The sequence below is a fragment of the Nomascus leucogenys genome, chromosome 14 (genome assembly GCF_006542625.1).
Source record: "Nomascus leucogenys isolate Asia chromosome 14, Asia_NLE_v1, whole genome shotgun sequence".
NCBI classification, from domain to species: Eukaryota; Metazoa; Chordata; class Mammalia; order Primates; family Hylobatidae; genus Nomascus; species Nomascus leucogenys.
This window is the reverse complement of record NC_044394.1, coordinates 54,852,679-54,876,645: the sequence shown is the minus strand read 5'-3', so window position 1 is coordinate 54,876,645 and position 23,967 is coordinate 54,852,679. Positions and strand designations below refer to the sequence as shown.

The following is a 23,967-nucleotide window of genomic DNA, read 5'->3' as shown; positions in this document are numbered from 1 at the left end:
TCTTGTTTTAGGGGAAAAATACTGGGTTGCAAAAACCTGAAACTTAGATTGAGTTAACTCATAACTTAAAGCTCAAAAATCAAAGTTTGAACATAGAAGAAGGGCCACCTCAACAGTTGCCAGTTTAGTCTTAGAAGGCAGATCCAGGTTCTATGCTTATATCATTATTTTAGTTGATAGATACCCCTTGATCAGTCCCAATCGTTAACTGAGAAACCTAATTAGCATCCATCTCTTGGTCTCAAATTATCAAAGGGATAAATTTTGATAGTGTGAGATAGTCCTTTTATTGGCAAATGTGTAACTCTGCAAAGGTATATATGTAGACACGGTGAAAAAATTACTTCTGATTAGTGTACTGATACTGTATTTATTTGAGAATCTTGTACACACATCATGTAACAACAGGGATATGTTCTGGGAAATGCATCATTAGGCAATTTTGTCACTGTGCTAAGGCAATAGCCTATTACACATCTAGGCTATATGATACAGCCTGTTGGTCCTAGGCTACAAACCTGGACAGCATGCTACTATACTTACTACTGTAGGCAACTGTAACACAATAGTAAGTATTTGTGTACATAGAAAAGGTACAAGAAAAATACAGTATTATATTTTATAATCTTACTACGTGGCCCATTTTTGACCAAAATGTTGTTATGCAACATATTACTATATTTATGCAAGTGTGGTTGCAAGCCTTATAACCAGGAAATTTTGTGTATTTTGCCTATTTTTACGATGCTTGAAGGCCAGGTACAGTGGTTCACACCTGTAATTCCAACACTTTGGGAGGCCAAGGTGGGAGGATCCCTTGAGCCCAGGAGTTTGAGACCAGACTGGGCAACATGGCAAAAGCCCATCTCTACAAAAAATACGAAAATTAGCTGAGTGCAGTGGTGCATGCCTGTAGTCCCAGCTACTCAGGAGGCTGAGGTGGGAGGATCACCTGAGCCTGAGAGCTTGAGGCTGCAGTGAGCTGGGATTGTGCCACTGCACTCCAGCCTAGGCAGCAAAGTGAGACCCTATCTCAAAAATGAAAGAAACATCAAATGATGCTTGAAATTCTTGAGAACTTGATTTTTTAATTTAAAAAGGTAATTTGATTTGCAAGAGTTGTTTAGGCACTTGGGAAGAATCTGTTCATTAAGTTTAAAATATTGCCTAAGTATTTGTATGAATCAATTTGTTCAAAAATTCTAAGGAAAGTGATAAATATGTAAGTAGTGTTAAATATTTGAGAGTAACTGAACCTGTTATATGTAATAATGTGTAAGTTAAAGTGATTGCTTTCTATTTACAAAAAAATACATTCAAGACAAAAAGATCAATAAACATACCTAGTTTATGTTTAAAATCTGAATGTAAATTAAAACATAAAGTAATTGTCAATGTTCCTTCTGCACTTGAAAACTAGCCTCAGATACTTAAAAAAAATTACTAACAATTTTAGTGCCAGGTTTTTGCATCATTTTTAATATGAGCTACTCATTATTCAATTATCAGCACTAAATAACAAAGAACTCACTTCAGTATACAAAATGACTTGTCTTAAATTTTCAACTCTTAAAGCTTATTATTAATATAATCATATTTATTTTTCTTAAAGAGCAGCATTGAGAATTGCTTACATACAAAACATTATAAATAAAAAATAATTAAACTTTTACCTTATAAGAATAGCTGATACAAAAATTATTCATCTGAGAATTCTTTCATTTTAGGAAATATGCTATTTCAGGAAAGAAAATAAAAAATCAATGTTAGCAAATTAAAAATACATTAAGGATAAACATTTCTATTTCTCAAAAATTAATGCCTATTTACATGTTACACAAAAATACAGTATGGTATTTTAACAAACTCAGGGCACAACTAGAATCAAATTTTGAGTGACCAACAGAACAATAAAAACAATAATAACAACACTTATCCTAAGTAAAATTAATTGTGCTCCTATAAAACGTTGTTAGTACTAGTAGCAAAGGATTTGTCATATTACAGCTAGTTATATAAAATAGCTAGTTATATAAGTTATATAAGTAATATATTATATATATTTTATGTAAGTTATATAAGTATCTATCTTATAGATCTTCAAGATCTTACGGGGCCAAAACTGATAGTCATCCTTCTCTCCAAAGAATCCATTTCTGGAAACATAATCACTTAAAATATTTGTTGAATTACATTACTCTAAAAATGTTTTAATGATTAAAACCAAAATACTGACCTAAGGTAATTTGTGCCAATTTAAAAGAAAAAATTATTTTAAAGAAAACCCACTGTCTTTACTGAAAACAAACTAGAAAAAAAAAATTAAGAGCCCACAAAAGTAAGATGTAAAGTACACTCATCATGTTTTTTCTTGCCTTATTAGTCAGTAAACACTCACTCAGTAAAGCTCAGCTTTCACTCTCCTTTTAAAATTTGACCATGGATGGGAAATATAGGTTGGTGATGTTGCTTTTGCCTAATATGTGTATTTATTTATTTATCTGTATTGATATAGAAAAAAGTTTTGAGATCAGTAATTTAAGACATTTTAAAATTAATATGTTCAGAAACATGAACTTTACACTGTAAATAAATATATTTGACTTTTTGTCTCTTTTGCTTTCCAGCTCACTTACCCTTGTTTTCCTAAGAATTAAGTTATATTTCTCCTGAGTCAGATTTTGTTACTGTGAAAAAGGGAACATAATTTAATTTAACAACCAAAATATATTCTGAGTATATAAAAACTAAAAAAAAATTTGAATGTCTTTTAAAATTGTTTACAAGAGCATGTATTCATATACATTAAAAGCAAAGTAACTAAATGAACAAAATAAATAACATGATTGTGACTACTCAACTTTCACTTTGCAGGAAAAAAAATTTACTTTGCACTAATTACACATTCACAAATGTAAAGTGAAAGTCACCAAATCTACATGCAAAAGCAGGTAATTTTCTATATTAGTCATGCTCTATCTTCAGATGACATAACTTTCTCAGGATGGTCAGGTTCTAAAAAAAACTATGTTTTTTCGTGACTGCCTTAGTAAACTATAGATATAATTTTGTTGCTTTTATTAAACTTAAGTATTCAAGGTTACACATATTACAAAAGCACATCCCAAAAGAGAGGTCCCTGGGTATTTATGTGAACATTATGTATACTTCAGGAAAGTGTATAGCAACTGCCCCAGCAATGGGGGAAAATATCAGCCACGTACTTTGTACCAAGAAAGAACACTTTTAAATCTGCTGCTAGAGCCTAAAATCACAGATGTCTTATTACACAATAAAGCTAAAAGTTCATTAAATTTTGCCTACATTAAAGAATTAATAATGCCACTGAAAGGGTTTGCTTATTTAAAGTAACTCAGTACCAAATCCTTCTGTCATTGCTGTTGTTGTTGTCTAATACAATAATCACACTCTCAATATATTTGTTTTATGAAGTTAATACTTTCATTTGGTTGAAATGTAATGTCAACTAGCATTATTTACACTATTTTATACCTTTAGCCAATACATGGGTTCTACAAGGAAGTATTTCTAAGAAAATATAAGCCATGCCTTTAACTCTATCAAATAATGAAATTCTGCTTCTTATTAAAAAGAAATAGGTGTACTGCACTTACAATTCTTAATTTAACCCTTGAAAGAGTTTATTCATATCCCACCATGTTCCAAAGTCAATGAGGTAAGTTATTAAATAAATCTACACACTGATCTACTTACAATTTTATGAAAGAGAAAGATATTCAGTAAAGTTTACCAATAAAAATACCCAATAAAATATTTTATTCAAGAACAAAATTAAATGTGCCCTTTGCAAGGAAGATGACAAAAAATTTGTATGTTCCAAGAGTGATGAGGGAAAAGGTATGGCTTAATTCTTCCACCTCCATAGATAACTGTCATTCTAGCCACAGAGTCAAAAAATCAGACTATTACATAAGATTCTAAACACAGTCTTCCTTTAATTATAACAACTAAAACCTTCTGAATTTTACTTTAAATAAAAGAAATGTAATTTCACATACCTAATTACCTATGCCTAAAATCATGTACTAGAACAAGGGCTCATTTCACTTATTATGATCAATGACTGCCACCTAGTGGATATAACTTTCCTCAAATCTCTGTATTGAGATTTCCTAGTGCTTACACTTCAGCTTTTACGGATGACAACTTCCATTCAAAGTGGCTTTTTTAGAAATTAAAAAGGAGAAGCAAGAAACTTTCACATTGCTTTACATATCTTTTCTATGCATTAGTTATGAATTAGTTTTTTATTTAGATTGGAATATTACATACTTATTTAAGAAGATGGCATAAACTTAAAGATAACTTCAAAATAAAACTATTCTATCACTATTCCTTTAAATCATAAATTCAGAAGCACTGTTTTTGAATGGTGAAAAAGATGACATACAAACCATATAGTTCAATATACTTCAATACAAACATGCAGCTTCACTTAATTATACATAAGTTTTATTTAAAGAAAAGCAAAACACACAACCACAGCATTTCAATTAAGGAGCTTAGAAAAATTTCAAGTGCATTCATGGTTCTCCAGTTACCATTCCAATAAAAAACTTTTTAAACCAAAGTTAAAATTAAGTGAAAAAGAAGTAAGTCCAAGTAAGCAGACTGAACAATACAAATCAAAATACTACTCTATCTTCTTGTGTTCGTTCCCACCAAAGTGTGCTGTTTAAAGTTCCACAACTATTATCTTCCTCCTCTTGTTCTTTAGTGAGTTCTACAAAAACCTAGGTGAAAAGAAATAAATGAATACAGTATTCTGTATCTCAAGTATCTCAAAGAACTTTTAACTAAATCAGAAATGGTACAAGGCTGTATCTAGTTATATTAACAAGTATCAAGAGATTTATTAACATTAACATTATTCAAACAGATTAAGTTATTTCCAAAAGTTACATGCAAAGATGAATACTATTTTAGATTAATAGATTTGTTTTTTAAAAAATAATTCATAACTACTTAATGTAATTTCAAATACACTAATGTGAAACACCACCATCATGACTCACTTTCTTTACAAAATGAAAAAAACAGATATTCAAAATAAGCAAATGAAAGTTAGCTTGATTTAAGCATTCCATATTGCACACATGTATCAAAACATCACACTGTACCCAATAAACAGTGTCATTTGTCAATATCAATTTTAAAAATAAAATTTAAAAAATTAGTAAGTGAAGAACCTAAGGTTGATTAAAATTATACCAAGTTTAAGATTATTCTGTAACAATTTGTCACGGGTTTACGATATCTCTCCCTCTCTGATATAAACCAAAACAATCGATATCAGATACCTTCCTCTATAAAATAATTTTTAAAAATTTAACTTTATAGTACCTGTTCCAGTGTTGCTTGAGAAAAACTATATTCTTCAATGGCAAAAGCATGTTTAGCTATTAAAATATAAAAATAGTATTTTACTTCTCAATATCTGAAAAAAATGGCAATACCCACCAAAGTGACTAACAATGTTTTAAAATATCTCTGTAATCAATCCACTTAAATTTGAAGCTGCCAAAACATGTTATTTTTCCCGCTTACTTCCTTTCTCTTCCCCACGCCTATAATTCCTCTATAGCCCTAAGTACTGTATGTTTAATGTTACTTGTCTTATTTCACTTTTTCTAAGTTCTCCTCCATTATCTTTTTCCTGGTGATTCTTTTCATGTCTTCTTTTGATCCCTGCTCTCTTATCTCCCATTCTCCAACTCCACTGTAGCCTATTCTGGCTTCTTGAACTAGATTCTGGATATTGGTCCTATCTCCATAAACCTTTTGTTTTGTTTTTAAGACAAGGTCTTGCTCTGTTGCCCAGGCTGGTATACAGTGGCCTGGGCAACAGAGCAAGTATACAATCATGGCTCACTGCAGCCTCAACCTCCCAGGCTCAAACAATCCTCCCACCTCAGCCTCCTGAGTAGCTGGGACTGCAGGCACATGCCACCACACCCGGGTAATTTAAAAAAATATTTTGTAAAAACAGGGTCTCACTATGTTGCTCAAGCTGGTCTCGAACCATGGGCTTAGGGGATCCTCCCGCCTCAGCCGCCCAAAGTGCTGAGATTATAGGTGTGAACCATCATGCCCGGCTCATAAACTTTTCTATATTTATTTCAGATTCCTTTGCAATATAAGCTAAAACCAAATTTCTGTTATTCTATTCATTCCTTTAATTTAATGCTCCATAAGTAGTTCAGGTGTTCTCTTTGGTCATAAAGAAATCGCCAGGAAAGCAGAACTTTACCTGACTATGTGAATACATATATTACAGACAAAAAAAATAATTAATTAGTGTTCTTGGCAAAAGAAAACCCATTAATATATAGCTGCGACAAGAATATATACAGTATCAGGAAATCTTTTTGTATTCAGTAATCACATAAAGAACAATTATAAAAATCCTGTAGTTATTTTGAAAATTATTAATAATAAACCTTTTACATAAATATAGGTTGTTTCACGGTTTATAAATGCCATAAAATAATCTGCATACGAATACCTGATTCTTCCAGGAGGTGATCTCCCTCAACTGTCACCAGCATATATATATTTATCCTACATACCACTTATTTTTAAAATGCCAAGATTCTATAAGCTTCCTTAAAATTTTGGGGACTGCCCACTGCTCGCTACACTCAGAATTCTCTTTGCCACTGGAGTCTTGATAGTGTTGCTACCTCTATGGACCAGTATGAAGTAAGGATTCAAGAAACTCAGAGCTCTTGCTGCTGGACTAACTGCAAAGACTCGATAATTAAGCTGACCCTTCTCATAGATGCAATGTGATAAACTGTGTCAGTGCTCTCTGAAGATTGCAAAAGGTTTACATTACAATAGAGTTTATCTACAAAATCCTTATGACATTAGTGTTCACCTGTGTCTTAGACTAAATGAATAAAAGGTGATCTTCTTATCTGCCATAGTTTCTAAAATAAACCGAGTCCCCAGTTTTAAACTTTTTAAATAAAATTCTTTCATAATTTTAGAGCTACAACATAAATGCTTTTCAAATACTACTTACCTTCTTCCAGCTTAAAAAAAGATTGTGAAAGGGACTGAACATCTTCCTTAGGAACTTTATAAGCCAAAATAGAAGAAAAACTGAAAAAAAAGATAAAATATGGAAAAAATAAAAAATATTACTACCATTGTGTTCTAAAGCTGAAGTTCAATAAGTTTAAAATTCAAAATTAAATTCAATAACTTATTCTGATATTTACTTGGATGAAAATTGTTTAAAATAATAACATTTTCATGCAAAACAACTCTCATTGCTACTAAGAATGTTAAAAAAATTTAAATACTACTGAATATTGAAAAATCTAATACTAAGGCAGATATAAAACACCAGCCATCAGACTTCATTAGTCCAGTATTGGTGATAATACAGAGATATATATATATAAATTATCTATCTACAGATACATATATTTCATATATATGAAAATATATATATATTCACACACAGAGATATACATATATGGTCTATGAATGAAAAGATGATTTTTCACTTAATCCTTAATATAATAACTTTTTATAACCTTTGCTCTATAAAGAAATATAACCACATTTTTTAAAATTTTACCTTTCCTGACGGCTTGCATTTGGGAAAACATACTGAATTTCTCTTTGAAGGCGGTCTACTTCTAGGTTTTCTATCCAGTCCTTCAATTTAATTTCCAAAAAGTAGCCTTTTCCAAATTTACTCTTTAGATGTTGTACTGTTCCGATACATCTGAAGTGATTTTTTAAAAGAAAGCTCAGATATAAAATGACAGCTTCAAAGAATAATCTCTCACACATATAACTACATTTTTAAAAAATATACTTTCACATTTAGAGAAAAATTACAAAGAAAATACAGCATCCCCATACACTCTTCATCCAGTTTCAGTTTCCCTAGTCTTATCATCTTATATTACCATGGTAAATTCGTCACAACTCAGACACCGACATTGGCACATTCCTTGTCACTGAACTCCATACTTTATTTAGATTTCACCAATTTTCTACTAGTGTCCTTTGTTTATTCCAGGTTCTATCCAGGATACCATAGTGTTCTTGGCTGTCATGTCACCTTAGTCTCTAACTGTGGGTGACAGTTTCTTACTCTTTCATGATTTTGACAGTTTTGAGAAGTACTGGTCAGGCATGTGTTAGAAGGTCCCTCAATTTGGGTTAGTCTGATATTTTTCTCATGACTAGACTTGGGTTATGGGTTTTGGAGAGAATATCACACAGCTGTAGTACTTTTTCCATCATATCAGATCAGTGAATACATGATACCTGCACAACATTGTTTAGTTAAGGTAGTATTTGCCAGCTTTCTCAACTGTAAAGTTACTATTTTTCTCCTTCTGTCATTTATTTTTTACAAGAAACTGGCTAAGTCCCGTCCAAACTTGGGGGATAGGAGATTAAGCCTCCTCCCTTGAAGTGGGTATTATCTACATATATTATTATTTGGAGTTGTTCTGTAAGGAAGATGCACCTCTTCTCTCACACTTATTTCTTTACTCGATTATTTATTTATGTAAGTAGAAACTCATATATTTATTTCATATTTGTGTTATATAATTAATTCAATATATAACAATTTTTTAAAATAACAAGTACTATGCCTAAAAATAATATTCTGTTATTGAAATATTAAGTAAATTCAAATTCAAAGTAGACAGCCATATTTTTTAAAAACTCAACATCCAAGTCAATCTATAAAAAGCTAACTCAAAAACTAAAATATTTACATTTAAATTACTAACTATTGCCATGTTTTTGAAATGATGACATTCAAAATCCAGCCCCCACCCTCTTCCCCTAAATGGCATGCTATTTAGACATCGACCTTAACTGCCCAGACACCATGATAGCTACTCGATCACAGACAGCCTCTGCCTCCTCCATATAGTGAGTGGTCAGAATAGCAGCCCGCTTTTTGTTTTTAAATGCAGTTCGAATTGCTCGCCTATAAAACATAAATAAAACAAAAAGAGAGGAACACATCTGTTTGTTTAAAAAAATGGGTTTTTAAAAATCCAACCGGTTGGTTAATTAAGTTAATTAAAACATACCAAATATCAATTGCTATGGCTATTACATCCTGCCCAACTATGACTTTTATATTCTTTTTTTTTTTTTTTTTGAGATAGAGTCTGGCTCTGTCCCCCAGGCTGGAGTGCAGTGGCCCGATCTTGGCTCACTGCAAGCTCCACCTCCCGGGTTCACACCATTCTCCTACCTCAGCCTCCTGAGTAGCTGGGACTACAGGCACCCGCCACCACACCCGGCTAATTTTTTTTTTGTATTTTTAGTAGAGACGGGGTTTCACCGTGTTAGCCAGGATGGTCTCCTTGACCTCGTGATCCGCCCACCCCGGCCTCCCAAAGTGCTGGGATTACAGGTGTGAGCCACTGTGCCAGGCCATGACTTTTATATTCTAATTTATTTTCCCTTCATTTTGAAAGCTTGTCAAATGGAAAAAAAAATCTATGATTTCAAATGTTAATATGGGCTAAAAGTATGACAACAAATAAATTTTAAAATTGATGCCTTTTCATGTTATAACCAAAACAGGCTTTGAATCATAAGAAAACCTTAACATGCATCCAAACCAAACCTTATTATTTTACAGACATGGAAGTCGAGGCTTAAAGAGTTGTTCAAGGCCAGGTGCTGTGGCTCACACCTGTAATCCCAGCAGTTTGGGAGGCCGAAGAGGGTGGATCACCTGAGATCTGGAGTTCGGGACCAGCCCGGCCAACATGGTGAAACCCTGCCTCTACTAAAAATACAAAAAATTAGCCGGGTGTGGTGGCTGTTGCCTGTAGTCCCAGCTACTTGGAAGGCTGAGGCAGGAGAATCGCTTCAGCCCGGGAAGCAGAGGTTGCAGTGAGCCAAGATGGCGCCACTGCACTCCAGCTTGGGCAACAGAACAAGACTCTGACTCAAAAAACAAAAAAAAAAAGAGTTGTTCAACTAATTAGTACTTTAAATGCACCGCATAATGACATTTCAGTCAATGATGAAACACATTTCCAACAGTGATTCCATAAGATTATAATACTTCTATAATGTATCTTTTCTGTGTTTAGATATGTCTAGATACACAAATACATACAATTGGATTACAACTGCCTACAGTATTCAGCGCAGTGACATGCTCTACAGATTTATAGCCTAGGAGTAATAGGCTATACCATATAGTCTAGGTGTGTAGTAGACTATAACCACCCAGAGATTTATATAAGTACACTCTGTTTGCATAACAACAAAATCGCCCTTCTCAGAATGTATCTCTGTCATTAGGCAATGCATGACTGTATTAGAAAGAGTCTCAACATAAATTCAAGACACCATTATTATGGGAAAGATCATTTGTATGCTAAATGACTAGAAAAAAACTTAAAAACTATTCAGAACACTAGAACTCTTTATCTTAATAATGACTCATGCTTATTTCTGTTTCGGAATATGTAAAATATTATGAACACTTCATGAAAAACACAGCAAAGTTTTAAAAGCTTAAGGAAATCTCTAAATCTATTTAATTTTTAATTACTATTGTATCATTTGAATAGGATTTAAAATCAAGATGTACATAAAACTAACATAAAACTATTATAATAAAAAAAGCTGTTCTAAAGTATCATGTACTGTGTCACAAGTACCATACTCACCACATGTGCTGTTTGGCTTTGGGATCCATACCTGTAGATGGTTCATCTAGCAAAGTAATCTGAGGATTCCCTAGCATACTTAGAGCAAAACACAACTACATGGAAAGAAAAAGATGGGTGGGAAATTAACAAAGGTTCACTATAAGGAATCTCTCAAGACAATATCAGGTACTAAACTATCAATAAAAATACAGACATTATTTGGTGTTTAATGAAAGTACCTTTCGTTTGATTCCTGCAGGTAGTTTTTTTACAGTTTTCTGAAGATGTTCTTTTAAATCAAGTGCATTTGTTATTCTGCAAAATGAACAATACAAAATGAGAATACCATGATACATATAAACACAAATACCAACCGGGTGTGATCCCTGATGTTGTTTTCTCTAGAACAGTTACTCAGTTGAAGCTTATTATAAGTAGGTAAGGGCAAAAGTCTCCAATTTACATCATTTTAAATAAACTAATATCTTGATAAAATGGTTCACTTTGAATTAAAATAAGTTTCATGATATCTATAGGTACATTCATCCTGTAACTAGAAATAGAAAAATGACTTTTATAACTATCATAATTTATAACTATCAATATATTTTCATATATCATAAATATATGAAAAATAAACATTTTCTATAAAAATCATTGTCCACAGAAATGCTTGTTATGAAATTTTAAAAATATGAAATGCAAACCTTTCCTCTAAGTAATAAAAGGAATCTAAAGACAATTATTTTACCGACTTATGACTTCTTTCATGTCACTTGCACTCATTCCTTTGACAGCTCCATAAATTTCAAAATGTTCCTGCAATGTAGTATCTGGCCACAAAGGGTTTATCTGAGGACAGTAACCCATACACTTCAGTAAATCATCATCTTCACTTGTCTCTGAAGAATAATCTCCTAAAAATACCTATAGAAACACAAACCAATTTTTACTATTTTGCTTAATTTACACTGTGAAGGAAGTGGCAAGTACATTAATTAAAACCCCTTCCTACAGCCAGAGTAATATCAAGTCAGATTTGTACTCCTTTATTATTATTATTATTACCACTAAGTAACTGAGACTACAAACATGTGCCACCATGCCTGGCTATTTTTTTTTTCTTTTTTGAATTTTAGCAGAGAAGAGGTCTCACTATGCTGCCCAGGCTAGTCTTGAATTCCTGAGCTCAAGCGATCCTCCTGCCTCAGCCTCCCAAAGGGCTGGGTTTACAGGCATGAGCCACCGCACCCGGCCAGATGTTTTACTCCTTTTTGATGTTTGATGATGGAAGGACATATAAAGCTAAGTCAGAGTTCAGAGACATGGTCAGAAAGGGTAATACAGAGTTGGACGAAAAAGCAAGATGTAATTCTAATGATCAGGGAGCTTCACTGGAAGGTGACATTTGAGCCAAAGAGGTAAGCGAATTTAGTATATGTATTTCTAGGGTATAAGGTATAGCCAAACAAAGAAAACATCTTGGGCAAAAACCCAAAGAAAAGAGTATGCCTGGCATTTTCCAGGAAAGTAATGAGTTAGTGTGGCTGGCATAAAGTAAGCAAGGGGAGAGAAGCAGGAAATGGGATCAGGGTAGTTTTGTGAAGTATCCACAAAGTTGTCAGTGACATGCTTATAATAAAAGACTAGCTGATGGCAAGTCAAAACAAGCTCTCGTATCTCCTGAAGCTAATAAAATTGTCTTCCATTAAGTTGGTAGACAAATAACTCATGCATGTAAGCATTACAAAAGCAGAAATATTGTATATGCGTGTGTCTACATGTGTCTATGAAAATTTCACCATGCACATTATTTTTACAGATAACCCAAAAGATCATAATTTGATCAGGCTGTACAAAAAATTCTAAAAATATACATAAAAATTGAATATCAAATCCAAATATGTCACTAAAAGTTTACGTTAATTAACAATATAAATCACATTCAACATATCCTATACTCTTATATATCATACCTGGCCTGAAGTTGGTTCAATATCACCAACCAGAATATTAATAATTGTGCTTTTGCCAGCACCATTTGGACCCAACAGTCCTAAGATCTCTCCTAAAGGAATTGAAGGAAAAAAAATCATAATCAAATCATACTAAAAGTGGAAATTACTCTTCTAGAAAAGTTATGTAAGAAAAAATTAAATACCAGCCTTTTTTCACACAGAAAGAGATGTATTTAGTTGCCACTTTCTTTACTTTTCTTGAAAGAAGAAAATCTTTCTTGTCATCATATTCTTTATGCAAATTGCTGACCATAATGGATGGTTTCTAATAAGAAAAATTGTATTTAAAAAGAAAGTTATCAAACTTATCATGAAATGACAGGCTGCACATAACTCATATCCATATTACAAAAATCATATTGGCTAGTAAGGGGATACTGTACAAATAAATATCCATTTATGACTGAAATTCTGGCTTATTCAAAAGTAAGTAAACAAAGTATTTTTTTCCAAGAAAGATTTTTTTCAGATTGCTTCATATGCAAAGAAAAATATTTTTCAGATTAATTTCTATATACTGGGAATTGATCATTTCATATTTACTATGACTTAGCCATAAAGAATAAATTACCTCCTCACAACACTGGCAACTCATCAGCTCTTTGACCGTTAGTCTTTCAGCTTTGACATCTTCATCTTCATCCTCATTGTTTGGTGGTTCTGGAAGCTTCCTATTTTTGGACTTTGTTGAAAGGTTTCTACATATATATAATAAATATAAAAGACAGCAGGTTTTCAAATAATTAAAATAGTAAGAAATTCAGATACTAGGTAAAGACTGAAAAAATACACTAACATAAGATCTAGGATTATCTCTGAAAGGTGGAATTATAAGCGATATTTCTCTCTCCTCTCTCTTCTCTCTCTCTCTCTCTCTCTCTCTCTCTCTCTCTCTCTAAGACAGGGTCTCACACTCTGTTGCCCACGCTGGAGTGCAGTGGTACGATCTCAGCTTACTATAACCTCTGCCTCCTGGTTTCAAGCGATTCTCCTGCCTCAGCCTCCTGAGTAGCTGGGATTACAGTCACGCACCACAACGCCCGGCTCATTTTTGTATTTTTAGTAGAGACAGGGTTTCACCATGTTGCCCAGGCTGGTCTCAAACTCCTGGCCTCAAGTGATCCACCTGCCTCAGCCTCCCAAAGTCCTGAAATTACAGGTTCAAGCCACCACACCCAGCCACAAGCATTATTTTTCAATGACTGATAGCATTTGGATGATATTATCTAAATTCATTCATTTATTCAACAATATTATTTATGACTAGTAGGTGCCAGGTATTATCACACAGAAAGAAAGATAAAAAAACATGAACCTTGTCCTCAAAAAATTTACAACCTGAGTATAAATGAAATTGCCCAGAAAGAGTAGATGTAGAGGGCTGACATCAGAACCCACAGTAACACCATTTTTAGGGATAGACAGAGGATGAAGTGCTTGCAAAGGCAATTTTGAAGGACAGAGGCAAACAGGAGAAGACATAATGGAAAACAAAGGAACAAGAAAAATGTGGCCAGGCGCAGTGGCTCCTGCCTGTAATCTCAGCACTTTAAGAAGCCGAGGCATGCAGATCACTTGAGGTCAGGAGTTCAAGACCAGCCTTGCCACCATGGAGAAACCCTGTCTGTACTAAAAAATAAAATACAAAAATTAACCAGGTGTGGTGGCATATGCCTGTAATCCCAGCTACTTGGGAGGCTGACGCAGGAGAATCATTTCAACCCAGGAGGTGGAGGCTGCAGTGAGCTGAGATCATGCCACTGCACTCCAGCCTGGGTGACAGAGTGAGATTCCATCTCAAAAAGAAAAAAGAAAAGAAAAGAAAAGAAAAATGTGTAAAGAGAACAATGTCAATCATATTAAAGGCTGCAGATTAGTTAAATAAGTTGACCTATTAGACAATGAAAAGACAAAATCATTAGTTATCTTATTGAAAATAGTATCAATGGAAAGGTAAGGGAAAACCCAGATTGCGGGAAGTTATAGGAGTGGATGGAAGGTGAGTAACTGGAGATAGAAGAATTTTGGCTATGAAAGGAAAGAGAGATATAGAATAGGAATTAGGGATGGATTCACGTTCAAATGAGATCCATGGGTTCTTTCATATATGAAAGAAAGGTGACCCTCCCCAACCCCACAAAAAATATACCATTGAGATCCAGAAAGGAAAGAGAAAAAGAGAAAAAAATACACTATTGAGATCTGGAAAGGAAAGAGAATAAGAGAAAAAATACACTATTGAGATCCAGAAAGGAAAGAGAAAAAGAGAAAAAGAAAATTGAGCAATATTCCAAGTATGCAGAATAAATGAAGATTTGGATAATAGGATGGGCTGCTACTTCCTCTAGGACTTGGAAAAGGCAAAAATGATGGAAGATGTGAATAAATTTGTAGAAATTTATAACTTATAATTAAATGCTTCTATTTTCTGAGATAAATGACAAGATTATTTACTGAGAAGCAAGAAGTAAGATAAGGTGATTTGACGAATACGAGGAATAAAGAGAAAGCTTTAGATAACTATTGAAAAGAAAGAGATAAGAAGGTGCTAACTAGGCAAATGTGATATGTTACCAAACAGTATTAAAATATAACTACCATTCAACCCAGCAATCCTACTACTGGATATATACCCCAAGGAAAAAAAAATCATTACATAAAAAAGACACCTGAACTCATATGTTCATCATGGTACTATTCATAATAGCAAAGTCATAGAACAAACCTAACAGTCCATCAACAGTTGACTGAGTAAAGAAAATATGGTACATATACACCATGGCATACTCCACAGCCATAAAAAGAATGAAATTATGTTCTTTACAGCAACATGGATGGAACTGGAGGCCATTATCCTAAGTGAACTAATTTGGAAACAGACAATCAAATACTACATGTTCTCACTTATAAGCTCTCACTTATAAACAGACAATCAAATACAACATGTTCTCACTTATCAGTGGATACACATGAACATAAACATGGAAACATTAGGACTGTGGACTCCAAAAGGGGATGGGGATGAGGGTTGAAAAACTACCTATTAGGTGCAACGTTCACTATTTGGGTAGTGTTACAATAGAAGCCCAATCCCCACCAGTATGCAATATACCCAGCTAACAAACATGCACATTTACCTCCAAATCTAAAATAATTTTTTTAAAAAACCAGCTGAATTTATATGGAATAAATATGTAGTATTAACAAATGGAACTTTTATTTTTTCCAGCATATAATTCGATTCACCAATAATTATAATTTTTAGTGGACAGGTCAAAAAGACAAAAGTTGAGGATGCTGAAATGATAATGAAGTGATGAATCATGTAAGCAAGGCTGGATAGAAGAAAAAGTAAAAACAAATTAGCTAATATATTTGGAAGAATATGTAAAAAAAAGACAAACAACAACAAGCGTTGGCAAGGATGTGGAGAAAATAGAACCCTAAAACATTCCTAGCGGGAGTGTAGATGGTATTACCACTTTAGAAATAGTCTGGCAATTCCTCAAATGACCCAACAATCCCATTTCTAGGTATCCACCCAAGAGAAATGAAAATATATGTCCATACAAACAGTTGTATACAAATATTCATAGCAACATTGTTCATAATAGCTGAAAAGTAAAAGCAACTCACTAAGATATATAAAAAGTGCAGTACACACATACAGTGTAATATTACTCAACAAAAATAAAAAGGTAATTTAGTACTGCTACACACGACTACATGATGAGCCCTCCAAACATTATACTAAGTGTAAAACCATATGCTAGATACTAATATAGTGCCCACCCAAATCCTAGCAATTTTTCAAAGATGTTATCTGGCAAATCTGATGATTTTCCAACATTAAAATAACATGCCAACCAACTATGGTAAAAAGCAAATAGATATAAAAGTTAAATACAAGGTATTTAAGAGAATTGTCAGTCTTTTGACTCAAGTTTTCCAAAGCATATTTCCATTGTCCAGTTATATAAAGTGTTCAGAATAGGCAAATCTGACAGAAACAGAAAGTAGATTAGTCGCTACCCAAGACTGGGGGCTATGGGAATAGGGATAAGAAAATGACTGTTAATGGGTACAAAGTTTCTTTTTGGAGTGCTGGAAATGTTCCAAAATTATGGTGATGGTTACACAGTTCTGTAAATATACTAAAAACATTTAAAATTTTTAAAAAATCAACTGACCTGAAAAAGGGATCTTTTCTTATTGATCTGCCTCCATATTTTTTCTCATAGTATTGTAAGAGGAAAATCCACAGTATACACTGCAGGTAAGGCTAAAAGAAGAACATGTAGCAGCTCATAACTAAAAGATTTGTTGTTGCTGTTGTTTTTTCCTTTGCCAACAGAACTAAGACTACATACATCAAGTTCCTTGCCATTACCAAAAGAAGTAATCACAACTTTTTTATATTTTACATGATAAAGATAATTAAAAATAAATTTTAATACAAACCAAAGCAGAATTATTTTTAGCAAATTATTCACATATTTTCTACCTCTGTATCATTCATTTATTGTCAGCTTCATAAAATATAATCAAACACAAAAACTTTGTTTTTGCTTCTAAGACAGAACTGTAATTAAATAGAATTAATAACATGTAAAAGGCTAAGTATATTAAAGTGGACATATTCAGTAAATGAAAGGTACTCCCCCCTGAAATACAGATTAGCTAGCGTTAACTAACATGCTTAACTTTTTATGCAGCTTCTTTTTCATGCAACAGGATAAAAAACTAAACATAGTTAAAACCATAGGACCAAACTATTCTGAAGGTAACATGCTAACTCACAAAAACACTTTATTTCTTACCGATATAACAGCTACTGAAAGCCTATCCCATGGATTATAGGTGTCCGCATTTTTTCGTACATTCTTCCAAGAAATCTAAGACAAAAAGTTTTGAAAATATATATGCTGCAATACGTAGAAATATTTGGATTAAAATGAAAAAATGTATTTTGTTTAGCAAACATGTATTTTCTATAAATAAGTTAGCTATTCATATTAGTAAGTTATATTTTTTACTTAAAATCTTCCCTGTCCCAAAATATTTCTGAGGATCAGTATAAATTAAACACATTGAACTGAGACCTAAAAAGGGAAGCAGGGGTAGTAGGAGTAGTAGGTAGAATTAATTAGCAATTCCAAACCAAGAATTCATAACAATATTTTTTCTAATCACATGGAAATTTTTTTCAATTATCCAGCCTTAATAAAATGAATCTGGTTTTTGTCTCTATTTTTTCTTGAAGAAAATCTCTTACACTTTATTCTTTCTCATCCCTTTATAGTAAAATACATTATTTAATCACCGACAAACTCCTAAAAATGAATACTGACTGAAACCATGTCACACTTCTAATTATATACATCATTTTGAGCATGAGAGAACCTGTAATGAACATAGCCCTTTTCCTTTGAGAATTTACAGTTTGACAAGAGCTCACAATAATTTATGCTGCATTAATAATATCTAAATCAAGTAGTAGCCATTAGCCTGATGCATTTTACTATTTTCTGTACAAGAACTAACATCCCCAAATTAGACCATATTTATTTTATGTTTTTTAACATATTAAAATATTTAGCAGAATTACCTTTATGAAAGAAATCAGGCAACCTAGAAGTGGATAGATTGGAATGATGATACAAAAGGCATAATGAAGAATAGTTGCAATTGTGTATCCCATAAAGAAAGTTATTTCAGTGATTGCGATACAAGCCAACGCTGTCTAAAGAAAAAAATAAATAAAAAGAAGTAACAAAGTGTTTAGAAACTTCATACAAACTGACTTACAAATTGGTGTCTAAGCATTAAATTATTTTTTCAATCCTCTAATAAAACATGGAAAAAGAAATGATATTTAGCCAGCAAGCAACAAGAATACCACTTGTTTGTAGCTAGTATCCTTGATACACACTAGTTGCTAAATATCTTCCATATTGTTCCTACGTGGAAAGGATGATTCAGAAGACAAATGTACACACAAAAAGAAGCTGCCAATTATCTATCTAAATTCTGCACTTACAAAAGACATGTAACATTTTTAGTATAATCAGGAAAGAATTCATGTTAATTAAACTGCTATGGAAAGTTGAAATAATGTAAAATGTGACTTACCACAGAATAGATAAATGACCAAAATTCTTTGGTATTTAAAATTTTCTTAAAGGTGAAAGAAGCAATATAAGTGAACAGAATAACTGATGGAACATAACCAATAAGGCAAAAAACCTGTAAATCAGAAATATGTTTCTATAAAAATATGAATAGCTTGCAATATACATGACATGAAATACTAGTCATATTAAAATATGAAGAAATAATTATTAATACAATCCTAAGTAAATTATTTAAGCTGAACACTATTTGTAGTTTTTTATTCCAAGTAAAATACTATCTCTCATTATTATAAAAAGCAAGTATAGCTAGCTACAACTTTATCTCTCTCAAATATTAGCTACTATTTTAATATACAGCACTTTATTTTTAAAGTGTCAGAAAAACAGTATTATTTTATACGGCAGAAACTAATATATAAGGTCATTGTGATCTCTGACAAAATCGGTAAATTTACTTTCAGCATCAACCTCATGTAACTCTGTTTTCCCTTTCTTTTTTTTTTTTTTTACCATTTCAGAAAATCTTTTTTTTTTTATTATTATACTTTAGGTTTTAGGGTACATGTGCACAACGTGCAGGTTTGTTACATAAGTATCCATGTGCCATGTTGTTTTGCTGCACCCATTAACTCGTCATTTAGCATTAGGTATATCTCCTAATGCTGTCCCTCCCCCCTCCCCCACCCCACAACAGTCCCCAGAGTGTGATGTTCCCCTTCCTGTGACCATGAGTTCTCATTGTTCAATTCCCACCTATGAGTGAGAACATGCAGTGTTTGGTTTTTTGTCCTTGCGATAGTTTACTGAGAATGATGTTTTCCAGTTTCGTCCATGTCCCTACAAAGGACATGAACTCATCATTTTTTATGGCTGCATAGTATTCCATGGTGTATATGTGCCACATTTTCTTAATCCAGTCTATTGTTGTTGGACATTTGGGTTGGTTCCAACTCTTTGCTATTGTGAATAGTGCCGCAATAAACATACGTGTGCATGTGTCTTTATAGCAGCATGATTTATAGTCCTTTGGGTATATACCCAGTAATGGGATGGCTGGGTCAAATGGTATTTCTAGTTCTAGATCCCTGAGGAATCGCCACACTGACTTCCACAATGGTTGAACTAGTTTACAGTCCCACCAACAGTGTAAAAGTGTTCCTATTTCTCCATATCCTCTCCAGCACCTGTTGTTTCCTGACTTTTTAATGATGGCCATTCTAACTGGTGTGAGATGGTATCTCATTGTGGTTTTCATTTGCATTTCTCTGATGGCCAGTGATGATGAGCATTTTTTCATGTGTTTTTTGGCTGCATAAATGTCTTCTTTTGAGAAGTGTCTGTTCATGTCCTTTGCCCACTTTTTAATGGGGTTCTTTGTTTTTTTCTTGTAAATTTGTTTGAGTTCATTGTAGATTCTGGATATTAGCCCTTTGTCAGATGAGTAGGTTGCAAAATTTTCTCCCATTCTGTAGGTTGCCTGTTCACTCTGATGGTAGTTTCTTTTGCTGTGCAGAAGCTCTTTAGTTTAATTAGATCCCATTTGTCAATTTTGGCTTTTGTTGCCATTGCTCTTGGTGTTTTAGATATGAAGTCCTTGCCCACGCCTATGTCCTGAATGGTATTGCCTAGGTTTTCTTGTAGGATTTTAATGGTTTTAGGTCTAACATTTAAGTCTTTAATCCATCTTGAACTGATTTTTGTATAAGGTGTAAGGAAGGGATCCAGTTTCAGCTTTCTACATATGGCTAGCCAGTTTTCCCAGCACCATTTATTAAATAGGGAATCCTTTCCCCATTTCTTGTTTTTGTCAGGTTTGTCAAAGATCAGATAGTTGTAGATATGCGGCATCATTTCTGAGGGCTCTGTTCTGTTCCATTGATCTATGTCTCTGTTGTGGTACCAGTACCATGCTGTTTTGGTTACTGTAGCCTTGTAATATAGTTTGAAGTCAGGTAGCGTGATGCCTCCAGCTTTGTTCTTTTGGCTTAGGATTGACTTGGCGATGTGGGCTCTTTTTTGGTTCCATATGAACTTTAAAGTAGTTTTTTCCAATTCTGTGAAGAAAGTCATTGGTAGCTTGATGGGGATGGCATTGAATCTATAAATTACCTTGGGCAGTATGGCCATTTTCACGATATTGATTCTTCCAACCCATGAGCATGGAATGTTCTTCCATTTGTTTGTATCCTCTTTTATTTCATTGAGCAGTGGTTTGTAGTTCTCCTTGAAGAGGTCCTTCACATCCCTTGTAAGTTGGATTCCTAGGTATTTTATTCTCTTATTATTTTGAGATACGTCCCATCAATACCTAATTTATTGAGAGTTTTTAGCATGAAGGGTTGTTGAATTTTGTCAAAGGCCTTTTCTGCATCTATTGAGATAATCATGTGGTTTTTGTCTTTGGTTCTGTTTATATGCTGGATTACATTTATTGGTTTGCATATGTTAAACCAGCCTTGCATCCCAGGGATGAAGCCCACTTGATCATGGTGGATAAGCTTTTTGATGTGCTGCTGGATTTGGTATGCCAGTACTTTATTGAGGATTTTTGCATCAATGTTCATCAAGGATATTGGTCTGAAATTCTCTTTTTTGGTTATGTCTCTGCCAGGCTTTGGTATCAGGACGATGCTGGCTTCATAAAATATGTTAGGGAGGATTCCCTCTTTTTCTATCGATTGGAATAGTTTCAGAAGGAATGGTACCAGTTCCTCCTTGTACCTCTGGTAGAATTCGGCTGTGAATCCATCAGGTCCTGGACTCTTTTTGGTTGGTAAGCTATTGATTACTGCCACAATTTCAGAGCCTGTTATTGGTCTATTCAGAGATTCAACTTCTTCCTGGTTTAGTCTTGGGAGGGCGTATTTGTCGAGGAATTTATCCATTTCTTCTAGATTTTCTAGTTTATTTGCATAGAAGTGTTTGTAGTATTCTCTGATGGTAGATTGTATTTCTGTGGGATTGGTGGTGATATCCCCTTTTTCATTTTTTATTGCATCTATTTGATTCTTCTCTCTTATTAGTCCTGCTAGCGGTCTATCAATTTTGTTGATCTTTTCAAAAAACCAGCTCCTGGATTCATTAATTTTTTGAAGGGTTTTTTGTGTCTCTATTTCCTTCAGTTCTGCTCTGATTTTAGTTATCTCAAGCCTTCTGCTAGCTTTTGAATGTGTTTGCTCTTGCTTTTCTAGTTCTTTTAATTGTGATGTTAGGGTGTCAATTTTGGATCTTTTCTGCTTTCTCTTGTGGGCATTTAGTGCTATAAATTTCCCTCTATACACTGCTTTGAATGTGTCCCAGAGATTCTGGTATGTTGTGTCTTTGTTCTCATTGGTTTCAAAGAACATCTTTATTTCTGCCTTCATTTCATTATGTACCCAATAGTCATTCAGGAGCAGGTTGTTCAGTTTCCATGTAGTTGAGCGGTTTTGAGTGAGTTTCTTAATCCTGAGTTCTAGTTTGATTGCACTGTGGTCTGAGAGAGAGTTTGTTATAATTTCTGTTCTTTTACATTTGCTGAGGAGAGCTTTACTTCCAACTATGTGGTCAATTTTGGAATAGGTGTGGTGTGGTGCTGAAAAAAATGTATATTCTGTTGATTTGGGGTGGAGAGTTCTGTAGATGTCTACTGGGTCCACTTTGTGCAGAGCTGAGTTCAATTCCTGGATATCTTTGTTAACTTTCTGTCTCGTTGATCTGTCTAATGTTGACAGTGGGGTGTTAAAATCTCCCATTATTATTGTGTGGGAGTTTAAGTCCCTTTGTAGGTCACTCAGGACTTGCTTTATGAATCTGGGTGCTCCTGTGTTGGGTGCATATATATTTAGGATAGTTAGCTCTTCTTGTTGAATTGATCCCTTTACCATTATGTAATGGCCTTGTCTCTTTTGATCTTTGTTGGTTTAAAGTCTATTTTATCAGAGACTAGGATTGCAACTCCTGCCTTTTTTTGTTTTCCATTTGCTTGATAGATCTTCCTCCATCCCTTTATTTTGAGTCTATGTGTGTCTCTGCACGTGAGATGGATTTCCTGAATACAGCACACTGATGGGTCTTGACTCCTTATCCAGTTTGCCAGTCTGTGTCTTTTAATTGGAGCATTTAGCCCATTTACATTTAAACTTAATATTGTTATGTGTGAATCTGATCCTGTCATTATGATGTTAGTTGGTTATTTTGCTCGTTAATTGATGCAGTTTCTTCCTAGCCTCGATGGTCTTTACAATTTGGCATGTTTTTGCAGGGGCTGGTACCGGTTGTTCCTTTCCATGTTTAGTGCTTCCTTCAGGAGCTCTTTTAGGGCAGGTCTGGTGGTGACAAAATCACTCAGCGTTTGCTTGTCTGTAAAGTATTTTATTTCTCCTTCACTTATGAAGCTTAGTTTGGCTGGATATGAAATTCTGGGTTGAAAATTCTTTTCTTTAAGAATGTTGAATATTGGCCCCCACTCTCTTCTGGCTTGTAGAGTTTCTGCTGAGAGATCAGCTGTTAGTCTGATGGGCTTCCCTTTGTGGGTAACCCGACCTTTCTCTCTGGCTGCCCTTAACATTTTTTCCTTCATTTCAACTTTGGTGAATCTGACAATTATGTGTCTTGGAGTTGCTCTTCTCGAGGAATATCTTTGTGGCGTTCTCTGTATTTCCTGAATCTGAATGTTGGCCTGCCTTGCTAGATTGGGGAAGTTCTCCTGGATAATATCTTGCAGAGTGTTTTCCAACTTGGTTCCATTCTCCCCATCATTTTCAGGTACACCAGTCAGACGTAGGTTTGGTCTTTTCACATAGTCCCAAATTTCTTGGAGGCTTTGTTTGTTTCTTTTTATTCTTTTTTCTCTAAACTTCCCTTCTCGCTTCATTTCATTCATTTCATCTTCCATCAGCGATACCCCTTCTTCCAGTTGATCGCATCGGCTACCGAGGCTTCTGCAATCTTCGCGTAGTTCTCGATACTTGGCTTTCAGCTCCATCAGCTCCTTTAAGCACTTCTCTCCATTGGTTATTCTAGTTATACATTCGTCTAATTTTTTTTCAAAGTTTTTAACTTCTTTGCTATTGCTTTGAATTTCCTCCTGTAGCTCGGAGTAGTTTGATCGTCTGAAGCCTTCTTCTC

At 33.9% G+C, this 23,967-nt stretch overlaps 1 protein-coding gene across 4 annotated transcripts in view; it reads right to left on the bottom strand.

Annotated features, from left to right (window-relative positions):
• Positions 1 to 1,574: 1,574 nt before the first annotated feature.
• The window catches only part of ABCA5 (ATP binding cassette subfamily A member 5), a 90,330-nt gene continuing 67,937 nt past the window's right edge, over positions 1,575 to 23,967 (bottom strand). For 3 of the 4 annotated variants that reach the window (XM_030828401.1, XM_030828402.1, XM_030828404.1), the window contains 15 exons: positions 18,857 to 18,970; positions 18,333 to 18,467; positions 17,545 to 17,619; positions 16,915 to 17,006; positions 13,296 to 13,422; positions 12,872 to 12,989; positions 12,683 to 12,774; positions 11,458 to 11,633; positions 10,946 to 11,021; positions 10,725 to 10,819; positions 8,894 to 9,013; positions 7,634 to 7,783; positions 7,070 to 7,149; positions 5,386 to 5,441; positions 1,575 to 4,775 (listed from right to left, as the gene is read on the bottom strand). In XM_030828401.1, coding sequence (XP_030684261.1) covers positions 4,668 to 4,775; positions 5,386 to 5,441; positions 7,070 to 7,149; positions 7,634 to 7,783; positions 8,894 to 9,013; positions 10,725 to 10,819; positions 10,946 to 11,021; positions 11,458 to 11,633; positions 12,683 to 12,774; positions 12,872 to 12,989; positions 13,296 to 13,422; positions 16,915 to 17,006; positions 17,545 to 17,619; positions 18,333 to 18,467; positions 18,857 to 18,970 — 1,614 coding nt within the window. In that variant the 3' untranslated portion in view covers positions 1,575 to 4,667. Of the gene's footprint in view, positions 4,776 to 5,385; positions 5,442 to 7,069; positions 7,150 to 7,633; positions 7,784 to 8,893; positions 9,014 to 10,724; positions 10,820 to 10,945; positions 11,022 to 11,457; positions 11,634 to 12,682; positions 12,775 to 12,867; positions 12,990 to 13,295; positions 13,423 to 16,914; positions 17,007 to 17,544; positions 17,620 to 18,332; positions 18,468 to 18,856; positions 18,971 to 23,967 lie in introns of all 4 variants that reach the window. The other variant, XR_004033426.1, reaches the window with a different exon arrangement.